Source organism: Hippoglossus hippoglossus, chromosome 23, assembly GCF_009819705.1.
Source record: "Hippoglossus hippoglossus isolate fHipHip1 chromosome 23, fHipHip1.pri, whole genome shotgun sequence".
Lineage (NCBI taxonomy): Eukaryota > Metazoa > Chordata > Actinopteri > Pleuronectiformes > Pleuronectidae > Hippoglossus > Hippoglossus hippoglossus.
Window position 1 is genome coordinate 16,605,382 of NC_047173.1, and position 23,261 is coordinate 16,628,642.

The following is a 23,261-nucleotide window of genomic DNA, read 5'->3' on the forward strand; positions in this document are numbered from 1 at the left end:
TCGCAACTCAAAGTTTTCGGAAAGCTCTGAGTTTACGAGTTGCGACGTGTTTGCTGATGTTCGGCCGACGCCACAGAAGTTATACGTTTGTTAAACAACAAGTTAATGAATTCGAATTATACAGAGTTGTGTAATCTCATTATAATACACATTCCAAACAACTTTTCTCTCTCTATCATTAACTCTTTGTATTCTCTACAAGACGCGACCTGCCTACAGCTCGTTAATAATGATTATAATAAACTTTAATTGTGCACAACTGTTCAAAACAAAGTTGTTGACGAGAAAAACGATGAAAGCAGTTGAACAAAACAGTTTAAATGTCAAACAATCATTAATCAATAGAAACAATAAAAGATATAGTGTCTCTGTTGTATCCATGTTGCCGTTGCCTAGCAGCAGAGAACGCCACCATATCTTCTAATGTCGTAACCACGAGGTCATGAGTTTCATTTAAAGTCAGAATAAGTTTCAGAGGCTTGTGTTGGGGCAGTGGGGGGCAGTGGGGGGCAGTGGGGGGCAGGGGGGGGCAGGGGGGTGGTGTGTACGGAGTCACGCTATGGGAGAGGTTAGGGCAGGGGGCGTTTAACGGTGGGTCAAAGGTCAAAGGTCAGACTTTGAGCAACGTGTCATATTTAGAGAATTCAGTACGAGAGGAAGATGGAGAGAGGAACGTTTCAAAAACAGCTCCTGTATCTCATCTCAGTTTGGAAGCTGCTGTTAACTTGTGTAAATCTGTGTGTGTGTGTTGTCTATAAATAACTTGTGAGTCTTATTCCTACAGGAGTGTGTGTCCTCCTCTAATTTAAAGGTTTATGAGGGTGGTGGGGGTGTTTGTGTTTGAACTGGTTTACAGGTGAGAACCAACAGTGAGGAAATCACCTCTGGCTGAGCTCCTACATCCAACAGTGTAAAGGATAAGACAGATGAGAAATTATCCCAAATATAGAAATACTGGGACAAGACCAGTGTATAAAACTGAGAGTCACAGTCACAAAACCGATAAGAAAACTGGAACCAGTCTTGACATGTGTGCAACAGGGGATCTAAGCCATGTGCAGCGTCAGGCCTCAAGCCTAAACCCCCATCTCCTCCATGTTAGTGAAAGAACACATGAAATAGAAATTCATCAAACATGGTTTCATCATTTGAAGCCAGAGTCTGTTCAGCAGTGATCAGGGGATCAAGCTACAGTATCGGCAGTTCCTTAGTCAGTCTCGGTCATAATTTCTGACTTTGAGACAAACAAAACAAACTTATTAATCATTCTGAGTCACAGGAGCCTCGTCACTTGTGTTAATTATACACACATGGGCGCTCAGCCTGTGGTTTTGAGGGTGAAAAATAAGGATAAGGAGGGTGAAATCAGTCATTAATGGGGCTGAACAGCCAATCGCAGGGCTCGCTCTCGTTTCTTCGCCACATTTAACAAGACGGACGCCTGATGACGACCAGAAACACAGCAGGTGACGTCACGGCGTTGATACACCAGGTCGTAATTAAGCGATGTTGAGATTTCCCGCAGGTATTCAACAGCAGTCTGCTAATACTCAACCTAATGAGGCCTTCGGGTGCAAACAGCAAAAGTACGATTAGGAACGCTCGGAACAGCTCAAGGACATGGAAACGGGAAGCGGTGGATGTTCCTGGTAATGCAGCGCACCGTGGGGCATTGTGGGTCGAGTAACACTTGTGTGTGTGTGTAAGTGTGTGGACTCTTTTGTTTTGATGTTACAGGTGTTGAATGTCCAACCTGATCTCCACGTTGCCTCGGGGTCCGTGAAACCGATCCGCTGCCAGCGTGAAAAGCCGTTGAATATTATCACACGTGAAGCCCATGGAGGTTCCATCAGGCGCAGGTATATTTAAATGCTGATTATTCTGTGTGTGTCCCATTTATCCTGCCCCCCCCCCCCCCCCCGCCTGAGGCCCAGTATTTCATCCTGACAGACAAAACACAGAGTGTCTCGTGATCAAAGCGCGGAGGAATGCTGCCTGGCGATCACACGCAGCCTCGGGGTATCACATAATCACACACAGGCAGCCGGCGAGCGGAGAGCGGTGCGAGGCTTCGAGAGTCGAACCCCCGACGCCCCGACGCTTCCCCTGCAGCTGGAGGAGCAGAATTACACGGTTACTGACGGTTGATGTGGGAGTGGCAGGGTTGAGCGAGCAGCATGAAAAGAGCCGTGAGGTTCAGAGCAGGTTTGTAGTGGTGGAGGAAGGATTGAAAACAGATGCTACCAAACATTTTTACATCTGAGAATAGAAACGTTTTATTAGATTATGAATATTTTCTTTTCGGTGGAAGATACGTTGAGAATCTGAATATTCTGGACACTTTGAACCGAGACCTCGGAGAATTTAAACTATCCAACAAATCCTTTTTCATTTGGTCATTTGGAAAATCAAACTATTTGGTTTCCAGCTAAACTAGAACACGACTCTCGAGTGGATACTGAACTTTCTCAAGGTCAAACTGTCCCTTTAAATTAAATCTACACCAAATTACACTCGCTCATTGAGTTATCAGTCCCTGGAAACTTCAAGGGTTTCCATGAAGTTTGGTAGCAGGGTGTGGTACGAGTCACTGGTGCATTCATGAATTTGTCCTCACTTTCTTTAACATTGTGGGATCAGACATATTCCAACATTTTCACCCATTTCCCAAGAAATCATTCATGGATCTTGATGAAGAACAGTTATTTTTGTAATTCTGGATATTCAGGAAAGTGGGAGGAGGTGGAGATGCATCGTCCATCTTTATATAAAGTCTAAGATCCGTGCTGAGGCTGATTGGATCTGTTTGTCTGAAGATAGTTGAACGGGTGAAAGTCGCCGGCCGCAGTGAGTCGACGGTGTGAGTCTCTGACGCGTCACAGGCTCATTTAGAGGAACGTTTGTTTCGCTGAACACTGAATTAAATTACTCAGCAGCGAACAGGATGAAGGAAACACAGCTGGTCTGAACTCACAGAGCTGAGAGGAACTGATCTGCTGCAGCAGCGCAATCACACAACTGTGAGGGAACACACACACACATGATGGTGTGATAGGATACACAATCTCTCTCCCTCCCTGTACTTCCTATACAGACTTTTCATAAAAATAAAGAAAAGAAGAGAACCCGGACATTTCAGCTCCTCTGTTGTCGGTTGTTTTAATCTGAGCTCAGTCGGCGTGAATTCAGCGTCTTTGATTTATTTGACTTTACAGTGACGTCTGTGTGGAAACTGTATGAATAGTGAATGTGTGTCAGCTCCTGTCTGAGGATGAGGAGATCGTCTGCCTGGATAAGAACTGGATTCCAGATAAGAATGAAAGAAAGGTGCACTGTACACACACACACACAGACACACACAGACAGACACACACAGACACACACACACGAGGAGTCCCTCCCTGATACAGATCTGTTTTCCTGTGAACGTCCCACAAACAGAGCAGAAAGTTTATTTAGAATTTGCTTCTGCAGGGTTCAGTTTACAAGTTTGCAAAAAACTACAAAACAGATTACGGCAAAACTTGGTGGAAGGACGAGGAAGGACGAGGAAGGACGAGGAAGGACGAGGAAGGACGAGGAAGGACCCGTTCAATTTAGGTTTTTTGTAAATCCAGGTATTTCTTTAGGGAACAATTCATGAATCTCTGTCTATAGGAGACTGATATTTATGAGTTTTAAGTAATTCCGTGCGGCTGAATTGTGGTTTGTGTCGTCACGTGACTGCAGGAACAGGAAGAAAAGCTGTTTTGATTAAAGGTCTCACAGAATCAGCCCAGATATTATTGTTTTCCTGAGTCGTCATTACTGTAGTTGTGGGTCATTATCATTCTTTCCACTGTCTCACCTGCCCTCGATACGAGAGGCACCGCAACACGCAGGTAAATACCAAACAGGAACATTGACAGATTCTTAGTCAGGCAGGAAAGATAAAATTGTATTTGACCTAATTAACCTTTTTAAGACCACATTTTTAAAATTACAATAATAAAAAACCCATAGAAATAAACAGAAAAAAGGCAGAAATGAAACATCGATGTAACGGAACAGAAAGCGTCACCAGAGGCTCCTTACATGGGCTCAGCTGGCGAATCACTGGAGCTCAGCGATAAAACACTTTATCTGCATGATGGCCATGTTGGGACATGTAAAAAAAAATAAATAAAAGCACGAAGGAATCAATGGGACTCGTCTGTTGTCGGGTCTCTAAGCTGTCGGCTGGTGTCCTGTTTCTGCAACAGGCAGCTGATGATGGGGGGAGCTTTGTCTGTCAGACCTGCATCTGACCGGGCGCTTAATCCTCCTCAATCCACACAGATTACAGTAATTCAGGCCTGTGTTTCAGCTTCACTGCACAGCGCTGCAGCACGGACACAATTATGAAGAGAAATAAACCCGGAGAGGGAATATTAGTCTTGGATCTGGTCCTGAACTGTGCGTAAATCCTTCAAATGGATCTTTTATAGCTCGGGGGCTGAAGATTTGTGTGACACGATTATGTGTCTCTGACATGGAAATAAGTGGTAACGCCAGTTTTACTGAAATATGATGATGTCAAGCTCAAATATATGTCGTTAAGTTTGAGTGAACAAATCCTTGTGGTCATTTTCTGGTTGTTTTCCTCTTCAGTCCGTCCTCGAGACGTTTGTCCTCTTGGACGCTGCATTTCTTCCTTTGAGTTTAATATGTTTCTGTCTCGTGTCTCGGTTCTAAATTTGATTAAAGCAACAAAAAAAACTCGACAACACTAAGTGAATAATTTAAAACCCAAGACACGAAGCTTCGAATGGAAAAAAATAAAATGGATCCCTTTGCAGATTTGTGTTCACCGACAAGGAGCGTTAGCTTTAGCATATGTGATAATTATCTGTAATAGAAACTGTAATCAACTGACCCCTCTTATACAATACTGCACGTGATTATTAAACCTATTTTTAATACAAAATGATAGATTTGTGCAAATGAATATTATACTGATTGTTATTTTATAAAATATGACTCGAAGACAGCAGCTTAACTATTGAATTTATCCTCCAACTTGTCCGTGCTGCGTGCACGTGTCTTTCTTTCCTCATGTAAACATCTGTAATCTCTCGCTCCACTTCCTGGTCCTCGTGCTCGTCAGGTACAAACCTCGGCTCTGTTTGTGTTTCCCTCAACACAACGAGCGGCTGATTAGAGCAGCGGAGGAGAGGGAAGATTGAGAGCGATACGCCAAGAGGAGGAAGAGACGGATGATAAGCAGACGGGTGATGATGTTTGTGGAAAGGAAGGACGGTTTGGATCCAGATGTTTGATAGTGAGAGGAGGAGAAGCCACACATCTGGATCCAGGGTTATATTTAAAGTAGCTTTTTACTGATGCTTCTATTTCGCCCTTTGCTGCTGCAAAACAGAAAATGTCCCCATTTTAGGACAAATGAAGAATGATCTTATCTTTCAAATTATGTATCTCTATATATTCAGTTTAAATTTGAATTTGTCTTCCATAACGGCCGACTTTCTTGCGAAACAGGATTTTTTTGCAACATGACTGTGGCAATGAAACAGGAAGTGTGTGTGTGTGTGTGTGTGTGTGTGTGTGTGTGTGTGTGTGTGTGTGTGTGTGTGTGTGTGTAGCGCTGTGAGGTTGTGTGGAGGTGAACCTTCTAGAATGACATTGTGTGTACTTTTTTCAACCCCCAGATGATTTAGTGGCTGAGGTTAAAGGAATATAGCCCAGGATTTGTGTGTGTGTGTGTGTGTGTGTGTGTGTGTGTGTGTGTGTGTGTGTGTGTGTGGGTGTGTCCCACCCCTACAGATCTGCTGAACCTCTGTATTTTGGTGCCACAGCGATGTGCTGGAGCAGATGTTTATTTCTTATCTGGAAACACACAAACTAATGTGTCGTCTCATGGTTTCAGTTCCATGCTGTGGAAACACAAAGAGACAGAATACTGACTCAGAGAAAACTGACTCCCTCTGTCTGTACTCACTCACTGTCAGTAAATCAAAACTGTCTCAATGATAATTAACTTTTCATATCACAAAAATATGTCTTGAGCAGCTTTTTAAACGTGTGCAATGTGATCTTTACTCTAATTTTACAACTTCACATCAGAAGATTTATTATTTATAAGTGAATGAACATAAATTAACTGTATTTTTGTCATTTTTACATTTGTGCTGTTTTGTTTTAGCTCTTATTTTGCTGAGACTCCTCTTATCAGGACAATTAAGACGTCGGCTGCAGATTTATGTTTTGGATTCTGTGACAAAAACAACACTTTCCCACAGTGGGAATATATTTCAACTACATAAATTATACCACAGTTTTCACTCAGTGAGTCCAGCCCAGTTGTAATGGCTGTTAATGAGTAACAGTAAAAAACCCAGAGAGAGAAAACACACTAACATTCCTTCTTTTACATATTTAAATGGACTTTTCTAACTTGTTAAGTATAATCTGGTGATTTCTTACTTCTTCCTGCTGAGTTAAAGCAGATTGTAAAAATGTTATTGAAGCGATATTTGCATTTTTTTTAAATTTAATTTCTGACCTTTGTGACACTTACAATGTCACAAAGGTCACAATGTATTTTTGAAAATGTATCTCACCAGCTAACACTAGAAAATTTGGCCATAACATTTGGTTCACGCATTTATCAGAGTGAGATCCTCGACTTCAGCTAAAATCAGTTCTTAATAAAAACATAAATCATGGAATCAGCTGTTCTCTTTGTCTCCAACATGGAGTCAGGACCTCACTAAGTGTAAGTAAATGTATTTGTAGAAACATCTGACATCATTTAATCCCTTTAACCAATTAGGGGACGTTGCTTGAACAGATCACGAGACAAAAAGGTTAAAAACCACATTAATGTCTCTGCTTTCTCATGTCAGATTTTTGCACAATCTCTCCAGCCTTTAATAACTTGTCTTGATACTTTTCTATTGCTACTGACAGTCCCAGCTGCCCCATGTCTCCCAGTCTGACCCACCAGTGTTAATGAGCGTCCATTAGGGCCAAAGAGAAAACACATGAACATTCCTCCCGGTTCATTCTCCCTCGTCTGTCTTTGTTTTCTCTTCTGCCTCCGCCTGTGTTTGTCTTTCCCAGCAGCGGCAGGAAGTGAAACCCAGCGGCGGTTTGGACTCGTTTTCTCTGTCAATCATTGTCCAAGCTCGTCGCAGATCAAGAGGACGAGGACGACGTGTCACTCGTACTGGACGGGTGCTCAGGTGGTAGATATCGAGAGTAATAAAGTAATAGAATACTAATAATATTACAAGAAACAACACGTCTATCTTTGTTTTACTTGGATAATTCATTAGGAAACCAAACTGTTGCTTCTAATAACAAGAAATCAAAGTAAAAGAAATTCAGATCTAAACCAGTTTCATATAAAAATCATATAAATGGTGTTCGGATCTATTGTCGTGGATATTTAACTTTAATCTTTAGGAATTTAACGTTAATGTTGACAGAAGTGACTCATGTTTACTGCCTGCACATTCTATAGATCTAGAACACCTGATTAACGGGTCTCAGTGTGGACACCTGGAAATTACACAAGACTATTTCTGACATTTTCCCCAAATCTGCCTCCGACACAGCGGCTCGGTTCAGGAGTTCTCGAGCTGCAGATTCATCTGATTGAATCGACAGGTGATTTGATTACTGAGTCAGCGCTGCAGCTCGAAACTCTGAGGAGCGTCTCTGTACGACTCTGACGAGGTTCGATGGACCAGACGTCAAACTTCACATTCTTATCTCCGTCCCTGGTTCTGGTTTTGATGCAGCTTCCTGACTGGGAATCCAGGTCATCGCAGAGGTTGAGTAAATATACTCAGTTACTTTCCACCACTCTGCGTAACTTTGCCATATGAAAGCAGTAGAAGTGGTAAATGAAGTTGTGTTATTGTCTGGTGCGCGTTGACTCTCTGCTCGACAACACAAACCAACAGGAGGACGTCCCTGCGCTAATGTCACAGGACAGGCCAGGAGAGTAAATGCCTCCCGTTCATTGGCTAACTGCCCCGAGAGATCACTTTCACTGTGGTCGCTGACTCAGGTGTGTGTGTGTGTGTGTGTCTGTGTGTGTTAGTCTGCTTCACACACAACTCCACCCTGAATGTACACGTCCGCAGTAACACAAACAACTCAGTGATTCACAGAGTCCACATTTGAACTTCCTAAACTTCCCTTTGGGATCAATAAAGTGTGAATCTTATCTAATCGAACCTTTTCCAGGCTCCTGTTTGATTTTGTAAAATACTCTGCAGCTTGACTCCAGCTGCAGACACACACATAAAAACATCTTCATGGAATAACTGACGGCTCCTAAAAAGCCACATCACTGTGCTCAGCACGACTCAGCTCTATTTGAGGGTGTGGATGAGTTCAGTCTGAAATGTGCTGAGCTCACCCCCCCCCCCCCCCCCCCCCCCCCCCCCCCCCCCCCCCCTCACACTGGATCAGTGTTGACGCTGCTGCGCTGTTTCAAACAGATCAGACACAAACACTGATGTCGGCTTGTTCACGACCACAGAGGAGATATTTCAGCTGAGGTGGAATAAATGTGAGATGATAATAAAAACATTAAAAATGTCCTTGAGACATTTAAACTGCTTTAAAAATCCCCTTTTCTTAGTTTCACGGGGAAAACCGGACGTCACAGTTCAATCTCTACAACTAACGGACAGATACGTGTTGTCATTCAAACAGAAAACACAGCTGCAAATACAAATACCACAAAACTTCATGGTCAATTTCATGGTAATCAATCTATCCACACACACACACACACACACACACACACACACACACACACACACACACACACAGTTGCATGATATTGCTGTACAGCCTGGTACAGTCTCTGACATGAACCAGACCTGCCACACACACAGCTGTCTTCCCGGAAACACACACACACACACACACACTACTCTTGGTGCATGATGCATTATGGGTATATGTGTGTCTGTGTTATTATCTCACAGCGTCAGATTCAATCACACGTTTCTTTGGCTTCATTAACGATTATTTGATTCATAATCAATTAACTTGTCTTTTGTTTTTTTTGGATTAATCGATCACTTGTTTGGTGAATTATTTAAAAAATGCTCTTCACAGTTTCTTAAAGCTCAAGTTCAAGTTTAAATTCATGATTTTATTATCGTTTTATCGTTTTAGAAAATTAATTTACTACTTTCTAAAGGTGTTTTCTGACCTTTTCTAATAAACACTTTGTTTTGCCTGTTTTGAAAAATCCAACCACAGCGGTCAAAATATTAGACTCCAGCGCCCTCTTGTGGTGGAGCACAACTACAGTAAAGGGATTTATACATGGATACATCTCCTTTAAAAGCCATAATGAAAATATCAAACACTATGAACATGATTTGTTGATGTATATATATCATATGTGTAGTTGTTTATATTGATAATTCTATAAAGTTATGATTGGAAAACAAACCAAGAGCCTCCAAACTAAAATTCTGTTGCCAAGATGAAAACAAAAATAAAGTAAAACACACTCAGTGTTGTGTACTCACGTGCAGCTGTGTGTTGTTGTTGAGCTGGTCCTGGCTGATGTGCGACGCTGCAGGTTGACAGTCCAGTGACACTCGGTCCCGACACGCAGTGTGACACGTGTATTTACACCCTGCACACAGAGGAATCGATTAATGCATCGAATTTATTGATTGAGACAAAAGAGAGGAGGGGGGGGGGGGGGGGGGGGGGGGAAGGGAAAGTTTATTTGTGGTTGTGAAGTGACTCACACACACACACACACACAATTCAACACAACCTTTGAACGTGTGCGTGGATATCAAGAGATCATTTGCATGTACGTTACGTCTGTTGAGCTCAGAGTTAATCTGGAAACCAGCATCATGCAAATTCTCCCCAGTGATACAGAGACGGACAATAAACAGAGTAAACGATGTTTCAGGACAAGAGACGACAGGATTCAACCTTTGTCTCCATCTTTAAATCCTAATACAGAAGATTTAAATGTGACATAAATGACTATTAATCATCCTTTTGATTTCACATCCATCAACCTGATGTGAAGGCAAAGGTGTGAAAGATACTTTAGTACTAGACAAACTGTAGTTTATAGATTTATTATATTGATGAGGAGTCTGTGGATATGAAAGATTCATCCTGTTACTGCACAGTGACACACACACAGACACACACACGCACACACACACACACACACACAGACACACACACGAATCAAGGCTGGCAACAACTCAGCAGAATCACAAAGTATTTAAATAACTGCCATAGAAGAGGAGGAAGCTCATCTCCTAAACAACAAACATTTTACACAACAACAGACAAGCACCCACCTAAGCTGTGTGTGTGTCTGTGTGTGTGTGTGTGTGTGTGTGTGTGTGTGTGTGTGTGTGTGTGTGTGTGTGTGTGTCTGTGTGTGTGTCCCTTCCCGTCCTCCTACCTGTGGACCTCTTCCTCACGTGCTGTCCCACTTTATCCGACAGTTTGCACATGGCTGCTCCCATCTCCCATCGTCATCTCACACACACTCAGTGTCCTCATTAAGATCTACAACGTTACATCTCCCCTTCTTCCACACACTCGCTTAAAAACACACACAGACACACACAGGAGTGAAAACCACACACACAGCGACACACTCTCCTCTCTCTCTCTCTCTCTCTCTCTCTCTCTCTCTCTCTCTCTCCTCTCTCTCTCTCTCTCTCTCTCCTCTCTCTCTCTCTCTCTCTCTCTCTCTCTCTCTCTCGCTCTCTGCAGTCGTTTTCAGCCTCTCTCTGCCGTGCTCTGCTCCACATTCAGTCTCGGTCAGACTCCAGATGCTGATTTGCCTAGCCACCATTCACCCTGTGTGTGTGTGTCTGTGTGTGTGTGTGTGTGTGTGTGTGTGTGTGTGTGTGTGTGTGTGTGTGTGTGTGTGTGTGTTGTGCTGAGTGGGTGATTTAACAGTCAAATGGAGGCCACAGTGTGATGGACACACAGGCAGGAGAGGAGGGAGGGAGGTGGAACTGCTGACTCAGTCATCTACAATCTCTCTCTCTCTCCTCTCTCTGTTCACTGACGTAGCTTGTTATGACTAGTGTGTGTGTGTGTGTGTGTGTGTGTGTGTGTGTGTGTGTGTGTGTGTGTGTGTGTGTGTGTGTGTCTACCCAGTTTCCTGCGATCACACCCTCTCTCCAGTCATGCGTCCTCCCTGTCATCCTTCTCTATCCCTCCTGACAATGAACCTGATCCACAGAGGACGAGCCTCTCACCCGTCCGTCCATGTTCATAAACATTAAGTAACTTTACATCCGTCAATACATGTGAAATAATAAAGAATATCCTTTTTCTTTGACTAAATGATTTGTCTTGTGTGTCTATTGATGATTGTTCTTTACATTGATTTTGTAAAACCACAGATTTGATTGTTTCCTCGGCATCGAACCACAACCAGCAGCATCCTGTACGTCACAGCTTCGGGCTTTTATTGTGAAATTCAGTGTGTCCTGCAGGATCTGGGGCTCAGGGGTCAAAGGTCAGAATGTGTGAAACGTTTTTTAGAATGAGGTCTCTAATCAGGTCTGTGTGTGCAGAGCGAGTGACAATGAGGCTCGAGACACAAACACTTAAATAAACACACACACACACACACACACACACACACACACACACACACACACACACACACACACACACACACACATAGACAGAGCGCCTTCCTAGTTTTCTCAATTAATCTGTCTTCTATGAAATGTCAAAACAAAATACAATAACTGTGTCTGTGACGACACAGTTAAAAAAACAAAAGGTTTAAAACCCAAATCTATAAAGTTTATATAAAGAAAAACTGAACATCTAAGACTTGTGGGTTCATTTCCTGTCGAGTGACGATCTGATAAATAATCTAAACTGTTTCGGCTCAATATCGTTTCTCATTTTTCTGTTTACACATGTTGGATATTTAATAAAAACTGAATCACATTGTAATTCTTCCGTCTGCAGATTTAAAACACGATTCCCACGATGACACAGTTTGAAACGTTTGTTTGAATGTTTGTACAGTAGAGCAGACAGAGACAGGTGTGTGTGTGTGTGTGTGTGTGTGTGTGTGTGTGTGTGTGTGTGTGTGTGTGTGTGTGTGTGTGTGTGTATGTGTGTGTGTGTGTGTGTGTGTGTGTGCTGCAGCCATCTGTTGTCACCCAATTCTTTATAATGTTCTTTCTTTCTTTTCTTTCTTTCTTCTGAACCTGGACACGTGTTCAGCTCAATTATCTTGTAATCAAAACTGTGACTGTGATCATATTACTGCAACACACAGACACACACACACACACACACACACACCTGGCACACTGAGCTGCAGACACAATGACTGTGTGCGACACTGGAGACTTTGTGTAACTCTGCGTTTAGTTTTCAGTCTTTCCTTATTTTCACTGAATGAAAGTTAATTGTAAAAACGGAGCCGAGGAGTCACACGTTCTTTTGAGCATCATCACATCGACACTTTGTTCCCACACTTGATTTTTTTCTGTTTCCTGATCGTCAGCGTCTCTCTGAGATGTTCAGAATAACTCCAGCTGCAGTGGAGACTCACCAGAGCTGCTCCACAGCCGCTGGACCTCCAGACGTCCGGAGCGCCGCATCACTTTTGGAAAGCGATAGAAGAATCCGGACACTCTCCTCAAAGTTTTACCAAAAGTTTTGGCAAAGCCCATCGCTAACACACACACACACACACACACACACAGACACACACACACACACACTGCGTAGAGTGAGAATCCAGATGTTGGTGTAAATCCAGAGGTGAATCTGATGTAGATCCACAAACTCAACAAAATCCTCCTTCACTGTCCATGATGCTTCTGTGTGTGTCTGCTCAGACCCAGTGTGGTCCCTCCCTCACTGACCCCCCATGTGTGTGTGTACATAAGTGTGTGTGTGCGTGTGTGTGCGTGAGAGAGAGAGAGAGAGGGACGGAGTGTGTGTGTGTGTGTGTGTGTGTGTGTGTGTGTGTGTCCCATTAGCTGCCACAGGTTGAGCGTCTCTTGTCTCTTGTGGAGCCAAACTGTCACAGCGACTGAACAAACAATGGGACGACAGCTGACACACAAAGACACACACACACACACAGACACACACACACACTGCTCTTTCAATCAGCAGTCAGTATTTCTCACTATGGTTCAAAATGAGCATCACACTGACGGGAACAAGAAACACCAGAGCGGATGATTCGCTAAAAAACTAATCTGTTCATTATTCTTGATGTCTTTTATTTTGAAGGAAACTAGGTTCAGGTGTAAATAATAAAATGCTTCATGGCTGGATTCCATTGAGCTGCTTCAGTTTCAGGGTCCTGGTGTCGTCCATGTTGGCTCAATGTCCCTCACTCATGTTACTGATGAGACATGAGGAGAATGTGATCAGTAAACTACAGCATCTCCATCGCCTCCTCCTCCATGTCAGTGGATGGGACGTGGACCAAACTCAAACTAATCAAACATTAGTTTGACATAAACAAAGAAAGATGGTGTCTTTCATTTCAGTTTGTTCTTATCTTGTTCATGTTTCTGATCAGTTTGGTTTTTAATTCGCTATTTGATGATATAAAAATGAAGTGAGACTTCAGGATTGACAGCTGAGACTGTCTCCTGAATGGGAGGAAGTGGAGACGCGTCGTCCATCTTTATGTACAATTTTAAAACATTTCCCGCAACTTTCCCTGCAGCCCCTGTAGTAAGATGACTGGGAAATGTCCCAGTGAGTCCATGTGAGACTAAAACAACAGGGAAGTCACAGTATCTGGCTTCAGATGCTGCAGGAGATACTTTAACTGGCCAATCGGTGGATCTGCTGCAACAATAAACCTGATCTCCACCAGAGACCTCCTGCTCTCTGAGGCAGGTTTCTGTTACTTCACCTCCCAGAGAAAGAGACAAAGGACGAGAGACCCACAGTGAGAGAGAGAGAGAGAGAGAGAGAGAGAGAGAGAGAGAGAGAGAGAGAGAGAGAGACAGAGAGAGAGAGAGAGAGAGAGAGAGAGACAGAGAGAGAGAGAGAGAGAGAGAGAGAGAGAGAGAGAGAGAGAGACAGAGAGAGTCTCTATGTCTCTCTGCTTGAAAGTTATTTTTTAAAAGAAATAACTGCTGCTGTTGCTCAACCAGCTCATGTGAGACTGTTCCTGTGTTAATAAGTGAGAGATTGAGTGAGAGAGAGAGAGAGAGAGAGAGAGAGAGAGAGAGAGAGAGAGAGAGCGTAGCGGACGACAAGTTTCACCTCTGGAGGTTTGTTGTTCAGGTAAAATCAGTGTTTGTCCTCTTGAGGAGCGGTTCCTGTTGTTGACCTTCAGAGTAATGGTCCTTTAACAGGATTCTGAGAGGAGAGGCCTTTTAAATGAGCAGATATCTGCACACACACACACACTAACACACGCACACACACACACACACACACACACACACACACACACACACACACACACACACACACTGCTGGTGAAGCTGAGGGGAAACACAGACTCACTGTCTGAGAACATAATGAGGTTAAAACACTAGAAGCAGAGTAAGAAGAGTTTACTCAATAAATATGAACATTTGGGTTCAAATATTACAATAGATGAAGCTGATGTGGATTTTATTGTCTGATTAGAAAATCTGTTGGCTAAAATGTATGTTTATTTTGGTTTATATTAACATCCAGATCACACGATTCCTTATTATATTATATTATATATTATTAGCCTGTAGGTGCAAAACAAGAACTTGTAGATTACGGCAAATCAACGGCCTTTAGACGAGGACTGTAAATAAAGATGGACGACACGTCTCTTCTTCCTCCTGTTGTTCAAAAATGAAGCCATTTGATTTCTTAGTTTGGTTCCCATCGCATGTGGGTTTATGGTCTTTACTGCAGAAAGCCACCAGGGGGCGATCCAGGTGATTTGGCTTCACTTTTGGAAGCCGGGATGTCGTCCATCTTCATCCATATTTATACAAATCTGGCCTATTTAAATCTACACGACTGAATAAACAAGTCAACAACGGGAGGACGGAGGAGAAAAGGTCAAAATAACAGTGATAAATAAGTTTATATGAATATTCAAAACTCTCCGAGTGTCGCTTCCATCTCAACTCAGACACGGTAACCACGGCAACCACGTTGGCACCAACACAGGAGGAAGAGGAGGAGCCTCCCCTGAGTCTCCTCCTCCTATTGTTTGCCGGTCAGACGTGGATGAAGAGGGAGGTCCAGTTTGTGCTCGAGGAGACGCCGACGCTCCAACCGGTCCGTCTGCATACCGACTGCATTCCGGCTGCTGAGCTGCGTCTCACAGCCCAACCTAGTTATGTCACAGGCAGCATTCTAACACGCGTGTGCTCCGGCTACATGCATGAGAACCTGCTCGTGCACATGATTCAGTCCTTTCTGTCACTCAGTCTGTTTCTTATTGTTTGATAAGTAACTTAAACAGTAACATAGGCGACTCACAGCAGTGAAATACAATCTGATAACTGTGAAAAGTGACATTTTATCATCAACATTAAACACTGAGGCTCAAGATGTTAGATGTTGAATAAATGTAAATATTGAACTTGAAAACGCACAATTTCTTTTTAAAATTAGACCAATATTCAATTTGTAATGAAATGAATCTGAAAACAACAACAAATCCTCAAAGTAGAGAAGCTGAGTTCAGTCAGGAACCACATTTAAATTCACTGCATCTGGATTTATGATCCGCACCAAACACACAGACTGATAAACATCTCTCCCCTCAACGATTCTTCTCAGAGAAATCGAGGAAAATGTTGAAAAACGCTCAAATTTCACAACGTTTAAAGACGTAAAATAATAAATCCCTGGATCTGCCCCCTGATCCTGGATCTGAGCTAAAGTTCAACGCTGATCCATAAGAAACTCTGTACAGGTGGTTTCATGGGGATCAGACCAACCTCCTCGGTGGAGGTGGAGAGGAATTGACTATTGACAATAAATAATACGATTTCAAAAAGACTCAGTGTTACTTTCTATTCCTTAAGATGCAGCGTCAGTTTTTTATACACGTTACCTTGAATTCAAACTGAACCTGACCCTGGATCAGATCAGATGATACTGAATTACTTTTATTTGAATTGAATGTGTTGAAGCATGACACCAGAATCAGTAACATCTGATTTTACATCATGTAAACTCTTCGTGTCCCACAGACAGAGGACATGAGCGGTTTGTTCTCAGCTCGGGGTCGGATCCAGTTTTGGTTTGATATGATACTTATTGATTATTGATTTGATGTAAAGAGGATCAATATTTCACATGGACATGGTGATTGCTGGATTTCCTGTCCCACTGACCCCCACTGAACGTGCAGTTTTCGGACACTGGTTAATGAAGTGAGCCAGGTGAGCTCCAGGTGAGACGGTACCTGCACAGGTGAGTCCGGGCTGGAACATGTACTGACAGCAGGCGTCGCACCAGGTGTCCTCCCCTCCGGCCTGGAAGGTGTGTCCCTCCCCGGACTCCTCCTTCACCCTGGGGTCCCTCTCCTCGGGGGAGAAGATGGTCCTCACGTCGGGGGGTCTGAAGCCCCTCTTGCGGCTCCTCTGTGGCCCTGCTCCGTGGCCCTCCGCTCCGCTGCCCGGAGCCTCCCCCTCGCGGTCTCTCCTCCCCGGTGCCGCCTCCGGTCGCGCTCTCTCGCTCCAGGCCGCCTCCAGGCTCTCCAGGCTGGCCGGCGGAGGGGACGTGTGCCGCCGCAGCGCTCGAACCACCGCCGGGCCCTTGTTGGCCTTGGAGATCCGCATCTTGGCTCCGTGCGGCGGCCACGTCGCCTCCGGTGCGTCCGCGGACTTGGAGACGTGGACGGTCTGGACGGTCACCGGGGGGTCGTCGGTGAGCGCGGGGCGCGTGGGGACGTACTTTCGACTCACGACGTTAAACATGACGCATGCTCCCGTCGGGCTGCTGCAGGTGTGTGCGTGTGTGTGTGAGACGTCATGGTCGTGGAGGATGATCCGCGTGCGTGTCGTCGGGGAGCAGGTCCGAGGCGAGCGGAGGAACCGGTTGGACCACGTTCCAAACTCCCGCTACAAAAACCGGAGATTTAAGTTTCTTTCCATTTCCACTTGACCTTCATCCCTCAAACCCTCCATGTGGATAAATGACCTCATTCTCTGGATTGAGCTTTTTAATTCGGCATCACTCACATCTGCGTCAAACACCTCGATAATGAAACTTTGGGCTTTTATACTTTTAAACTAAACGTCCTCTGGAAGCAGGAGCAGGTCTCTGCCTTGAGAACCGAGACTCAGCTGAAGTCTGGTTCGTTATTCATGAGCCGAATTATCTAGAAATAAACAATTTAACGAGAAAGAAAAATACAAAACACAATAACTGAAGCAGTTTGTGTCTCAAGTTACAGTAGTTTCCACTTACATAGCAGCAGAAACAACAACTTTTACATTATGATGAGAAATCTGTCATCAGAAATTGAGCCGAAACACAAATACACCTTATTTTTTTATAAATAGACATTTATTTTTATGTAGAAAAATCAGCAAATTCATACAGTTCACACATTTATCAAATTCAGACATTTAAATTAATACACACATGCATCACCCACCAGCAACAATTACACAGAATCAACACGTCCCTCAGTTCATCCATCTCGTCCCCGAGCTAAAGATTTCCTGTTTATTATTCACGTAAAAGTGCATTTGCTCAGCATTACTCAACTCGTCTAAAGAAAGTTGTTTTTAAACTATAACATAGCTCATAACCTGTTTATTAAAAAGGCTACAGACCCGACACATCCCCCAAGAAACACGAGTTACAACCATTTCTAACTGGATGAGATGAACGGTACAGTACAAACATTCTCTCTTCTTTGGCCCAAAGTACCTGTGAGATTTGTAAAAGTTTGGCACAAGAGAAAAGAGGAATGACAATAATTGAAGTTATAAGTTATTCAAGGTCTTGTTTTGTTCCCTGAGAACATTTTAAACATGATTAATGTCTGTAAACTCCAGGTGTTAGCGCCCCCTGGAGGTCCATCGTGGCAGGTTGTCACTAATCACACTCCTCCTCCTCCTCGTCACTCTCAAACGCTGCCTCCTGCACAAAAGAACCAGGGGAACATATTAAACTTCTGCTCATTTCAAACCTTGACCTTTTTCAGAAGAGTGAGAGGGTTGGGGGGGGGGGGGGTTTGTCACGTACGTATCCTCCGTGCTCTTGTGCCCAGGACGAGTGATGTTCCTTCACATATCTGGCTCCGTAGCGGCACATCTGGTTCACGGGCATCGTCTCCATCACTGACAGGCGACTGGTGGCCTGTCACAAACAAAACGTATTCAATCCTCAAAAGGCCTAAACCTGACAATCATACTTCTGTACTTCTACTTTGGAGTATTTCCACATTACTTCTGCTTATATCAGGACTTCATCACTGTTCAGTGTTCTCACCTCGCAGGCCACAGCGATCTGGGATTTGGGCGACGCGCGAGGCCCCGGGGAGTCGGGGTCCGAGGTCCTGAAGCCCATCCGGGTGAGGAGGGTCGTCATGATCGCCTTGAAGAAATCGTAGTTCCAAAAGAGCTCTTTGGCTAACGAGAGATCTTTCAGCTCCTGGTGGAGACGAGAAACATTTTCCGTTCAGTGCATCGAAAAACGGGGTCGGACAGAAAACGCTGCTGATGTGTGGAGGCTTCGAGCTAAACTAGGAAACTTTCCCTGAGCAACAGCGCCCCCTGCAGCCGCACATGGGGATTAACTCTGTTGGGCTCCTTGTCTGGAACCTTCCAAACTGATAAAATGACCCAGAAGTATTTCAGCAGCTCTTCAGATTATCTAAACGATTAGGAAAGGAGCTTCAATGCTTCCTAAATTGTCTCCTTTGCTTAGGGAATACAATTTTTTCCCCCTCAGTTTAAACTAAAAACATCTTTTCTAAGGACATTTTATTCCGTTTTGGACTAGAAACTTTACGAGGCACCTAATACTCTATTATAAATAAAGTTGGTTTGGAAAAACTCCTTTCCTAACTCCTCACTACGTCTCCTTCACATCTTTCCTCGACCTGATGACATTTTCTATCAGGGTCAAGGAAAAGCAGTTCGGAGATTATTCAGATTCACGCTGGTTTTCAGGTCGTTGCTTCTCACCCTCTCGTTCAGTTCGTCTCCGGCATCCCTCAGCAGGAGACCAACCATCCGCTCCACGTCGTCTACACAACACAACACAAGGATAATCAAAAACACAGGAAAAACCACAGCGAGGAAAGAGTTTAAAGACCGAATGCAACTAATGTATGAAAAGCTCAAACGTCCAATTATTTCATATTTGAGACTCAAAGACAAAGACATGTCAGGAGGTGTTTGAGTCTATGAACTCACCGTTTGGCGAGTCCGCCTCCACGTCCGGAGGCAGGAACGGGATGTCGTCTGCGATCCTCGTCAGACACTTCGCAGCTTTGTCCAAATCCTCGTTTTCTACAACTTCAGCTGAAAGAAATTAAAGATTTAAATACTGAACCAGGATAAAGAGTCTCAAACATTTATCTCAGACGACACAGTAGAAGTACCTTAACCCTGTACTACATGTATTTTATAGTAGTATTTGTGAATAGTGACTGTATTTGAAGTACTTTGCACATCAAAGAAATATTGTAAAACTATTGAGATAATTAAATGACCATTTTAATGTCACATTTTATCTGTTTCAGCTTTTTCAAAATGTGAGAATCTGATGCTTTTCCTCTTCAAATCTAAATAGTTGAAATGAATCAGTAATAAAAATGAATCCTCGGCTGCAGAACTAATAACTAACATACAGGTGATGAAGGTTAAATGATGATGACTCACCCTCCCTAAAACCACATCTGTTGGAGACGTCGTGATCCGGATGAGACGCTTGATCCGGTTCTTCATCCCGTGTCTGAGGTTTGATGCATCCCAAAAATCGTTTCCATACCTTCTTCTTCTTCTTCTTCTTCGGCTTCGGCTTCTCGTCATCCATCGTCCCAGTACCGATCAGGGGCGTCGAAGGTGGGGGGGTTCCGTTCCCATTCTGTCCAGGTGACTCCTTGTTCCCTCGTCTCCTCGTGGCGTAGGCCATGAGGAGTCTGAACTCCGGCGTGCCGTCCATGTCCTCGGTGTCTGAGGAAGACGCAGCATCGTCGTCTTCGCTGCGCTTGAGGTCGCGGTGGTTGGAGAAGGGGTCGTGGATTTCTATCTGGCCGTTCGCCATGTTGGTTTCTAGTGAAGAGAATCAGAGATCAGATAAAACAACAACAATCATGAGTTTGTAGCTTTAATTGATTTAGTATGAGATTAATTTATTAGGATTTTAGATTCAACCAATAAATTCTGAGAATTAAATCAACAAACATTTTCCAATTTCAGCTTCTCAATGAGAAGTAGCAGCTTGATTTGTCTTTTTAATAACTGTACACTGAATATTTTTAGGTGTTGGACAGAAGCTGTGTTTTTCTGGAAGTTGGATCTAAAGTACATTTTTCATTTGTCTCATTTATTTAACCATTTATTCTGTAATAAACTTTTCACGTTGTATTATTGTTTTCTTGGTCCATGTTCTTTTCATTATTATTATCATCATCAGTTTAAGTTGTTTTAAGTTTCATTTATGTTCCAACTCATTATTATTTGGGTAATTTGATCTTCACAGAGCCACATGCGAGTTCTTCATTTCCTCCAAGATACGACTTACGAAAAAATATTCAGCGTACAATGATACAAATCAGAAATTCATCACAATTCATATAATCATTTTTCTCTATAAATGTCATATTTATTCTTTATTTAACTGAGAGGCTCATTATTCAACTTATTGTTTCAGGTTAAACTGAGGGGCTCACTTTATTTTGTTTGTTAAATAAACATTTTTTATTTCTTAAATATGATTTTATCTTAATATTTATTATAATATACAGGCACTGGTTTACAGCTGTGTGTCGCCCTCTAGTGGTGGGACTATGAAACACGTTGAGAACCATCACATGAACTAAACCTGAAACTTTTGACTAAAATCTCAGTAATAAAGTTGATTAACTCTTAAATGACGCGTTCAATCAACGACAGGTTGAATTTACATCAGATTCAAACACGACAGATGAAGTGTTGATGAGTTCAAACACGTCGGCTTCAGAGAAACGAGAGAAAAGTGGATTTAACGACTGCAACAGGTGGAAAACACGTTAAAGTTAGTTCGTTAACCGGCAATAAAATCAGCTCAGTAAAAACACTCGTTTTGAGTTTAGCTTCATTCAACTTTTAGCGTTAAAACCGCTCCAGAAAAAACACTTTTACTAAAGTTTCTAACTTCGACTTCCTGTGTTGGACGATTAGAAAACTTGGAAACAAGTGAACTTACGTGTCCGATGTTGAGGAGCGGAGGAGAAACGAGGAGCAATGAGGAGAAACGGAGGAGAAACGGAGGAGAAACGAGGAGAAATGAGGCGAACACCTCCGAACCGACCGAGTCTCTCGAGTTCGTTTAACTTCCGCGCAGCTGACGTCCTTATAGCTCTGCCTCCGTGACGTCACAATGACGCAAGGACGAACTTGTTTTGAAAAGTAGAAACAAGTTGGAAAAAATACATTAAATTAACGTGAAGTAGATTCAAACTCACGTTGTTACAACTGTAAATAAATGACAGTGTCTCTACCGTCGAGTGTCTGTGTCCACAAATTAAAACAAAGTCCCCAAAAAAAAGGGTTTTTTATTAAATTAACTTTATAAATGTTCCAGCTGATCTTTTATTTTGCATTTATTGTTTTCTCGTAAATGCGTCAAAGTTCAAGTTCAGAGTCACAAAGTAAAGAAACTAAATTCTGCCTCAGACAGAAACTTCCAGAAGAGAAGAGAGAAAGTGAAACCTGGAGTTGTTTGTTGAGACATGTCAGAAATGACTTGATTCATTTAGGATATGGAAACTAAAATGTCTTCCCTGGATTTTCCAAAATGACCTGAAGTCAAATGACTCGTCCTCGTGTACGGACCACAGACCAACACACAACAACTGACACGAGTCACAGTCACGTTGACTCGTCAGTTTTTTAAAAAAACCTCAGAATGCTGGTGAGGAAGTAGATGATGATTCAACTGTGACATACAACTGTTTTATTTCTGTCTTGAGTTGATCACGACTCTGTCAATCATCCCCAATGTGGGAAAATAAAAAGTTTTCATGGAGTTTGTCTCTATTTTTGCTTTTTGTCTCATTTGCTGTTAAACTGAAAAATCCTCTGAAGTCACTGAAGTAAATATAAATGAGAAAACAACAAAACTGACAAAAAAATCTGGGATTAAAGATTAAAAACAAGAAGAAAAAATGTAAATTACGAGATAAAAAGTTTTTTTTAAAGTCACAAGTAGGAGATCAAGTCAAATCTATGCAACAGTCAAAAATAGAGACCTAAACTGAAAAAGAAAATCTCGGATTAAAAGTTAAAATTATTACATAAATATCAAATAATAAGATAAAAACTATAAATAATAAAAATTATAATTTGTTAAAAACCCAGACTTAACTGACGAGAACTGTTTCACAGTGTCATCGCAGTGACTTTCAGTTTCAGTTACTGGTTTTATCTGTTCCACTCAAAAACCTGTATTTGACCAGTTTGACCAGTTGAACAGTTTAACAACGTGAAACATCTGGTGGAAGAATCTGACCACAGGCTCCATTCAGGGCCTTGGCTCGTGCAGATGTTTCGGTTTCCTCAGCAGCTGCTTCAGAACTCAACAAGGAACTTTTTTGTATTTTCCCGTTCGAGCTGATCGGAACAAAACCTCCTTGGAATCTACAGAGTCGACCTGGAGCTCAGATTGTGTCAGTCGACCTCTCAGGAAATCCCCGGCTGTGACTCGGGAGGTTGTGTTGATCTTCCCGGCCGCCCGAGGAATCTCTCACTCCTGTGTGTGTGTGTCTGTGTGTGTGTTTTACACAACAGTGTGGGGGGGCAGGTCACTTCCTGTTGGAGCTAAAAAGGATCAGGATGAGAAGCTGCGGTATCACAGGTACTGAAATATTAAACAGTGAAGGTAATAAACCTGAATCTAATGGCTGTGAACTATTATCTTCTTCTGATCTTATCTTCACAGGTGGAGGTTCGAACAAGTCGCAGCTTGATTTGATGATGAATTATTCCCCCCCCACAGTCCTGCAGAACAGACAGATAATGATTGACAGAGCTGAGCTGTACAGTTTGTCGACTCTGCCAAAATGAAATATTATGCAACTCTGT

At 42.9% G+C, this 23,261-nt stretch overlaps 2 protein-coding genes across 2 annotated transcripts in view; both read right to left on the minus strand.

The window, feature by feature from the left end:
- The window catches only part of rassf3 (Ras association domain family member 3), a 41,962-nt gene extending 24,897 nt beyond the window's left edge, over positions 1-17,065 (minus strand). Inside the window, exons 1-2 of the mRNA XM_034578767.1 lie at positions 16,421-17,065; positions 9,540-9,649 (exon numbers count right to left, since the gene is read on the minus strand). Coding sequence (XP_034434658.1) covers positions 9,540-9,649; positions 16,421-16,934 — 624 coding nt within the window. The 5' untranslated portion in view covers positions 16,935-17,065. The remainder of the gene's footprint in view (positions 1-9,539; positions 9,650-16,420) is intronic.
- Positions 17,066-17,507: 442 nt separating this feature from the next.
- Positions 17,508-21,499, minus strand: LOC117757540 (apoptosis facilitator Bcl-2-like protein 14). Its single transcript, XM_034578772.1, has 7 exons — positions 21,385-21,499; positions 19,857-20,249; positions 19,389-19,496; positions 19,158-19,219; positions 18,460-18,621; positions 18,214-18,327; positions 17,508-18,108 (listed from the first exon to the last, which is right to left on the minus strand). The coding sequence occupies exons 2-7, from the start codon at positions 20,239-20,241 to the stop codon at positions 18,064-18,066; spliced, it is 876 nt and encodes a 291-aa protein (XP_034434663.1). The 5' UTR covers positions 20,242-20,249; positions 21,385-21,499; the 3' UTR covers positions 17,508-18,063.
- Between the last annotated feature and the right edge of the window lie 1,762 nt (positions 21,500-23,261).

Excerpts from the sequence above, each read along its gene's own strand:
- LOC117757540 (XM_034578772.1), bottom strand. The coding sequence starts at position 20,241 with ATGGCGAACGGCCAGATAGAAATCCACGACCCCTTCTCCAACCACCGC. Across the intron at positions 18,622-19,157 it reads GAGACGAACTGAACGAGAGG|GAGCTGAAAGATCTCTCGTT; the intron begins GTGAGAAGCAAC and ends CGTCTCCACCAG. Across the intron at positions 18,109-18,213 it reads CACAAGAGCACGGAGGATAC|GAGGCAGCGTTTGAGAGTGA; the intron begins GTACGTGACAAA and ends TCTTTTGTGCAG.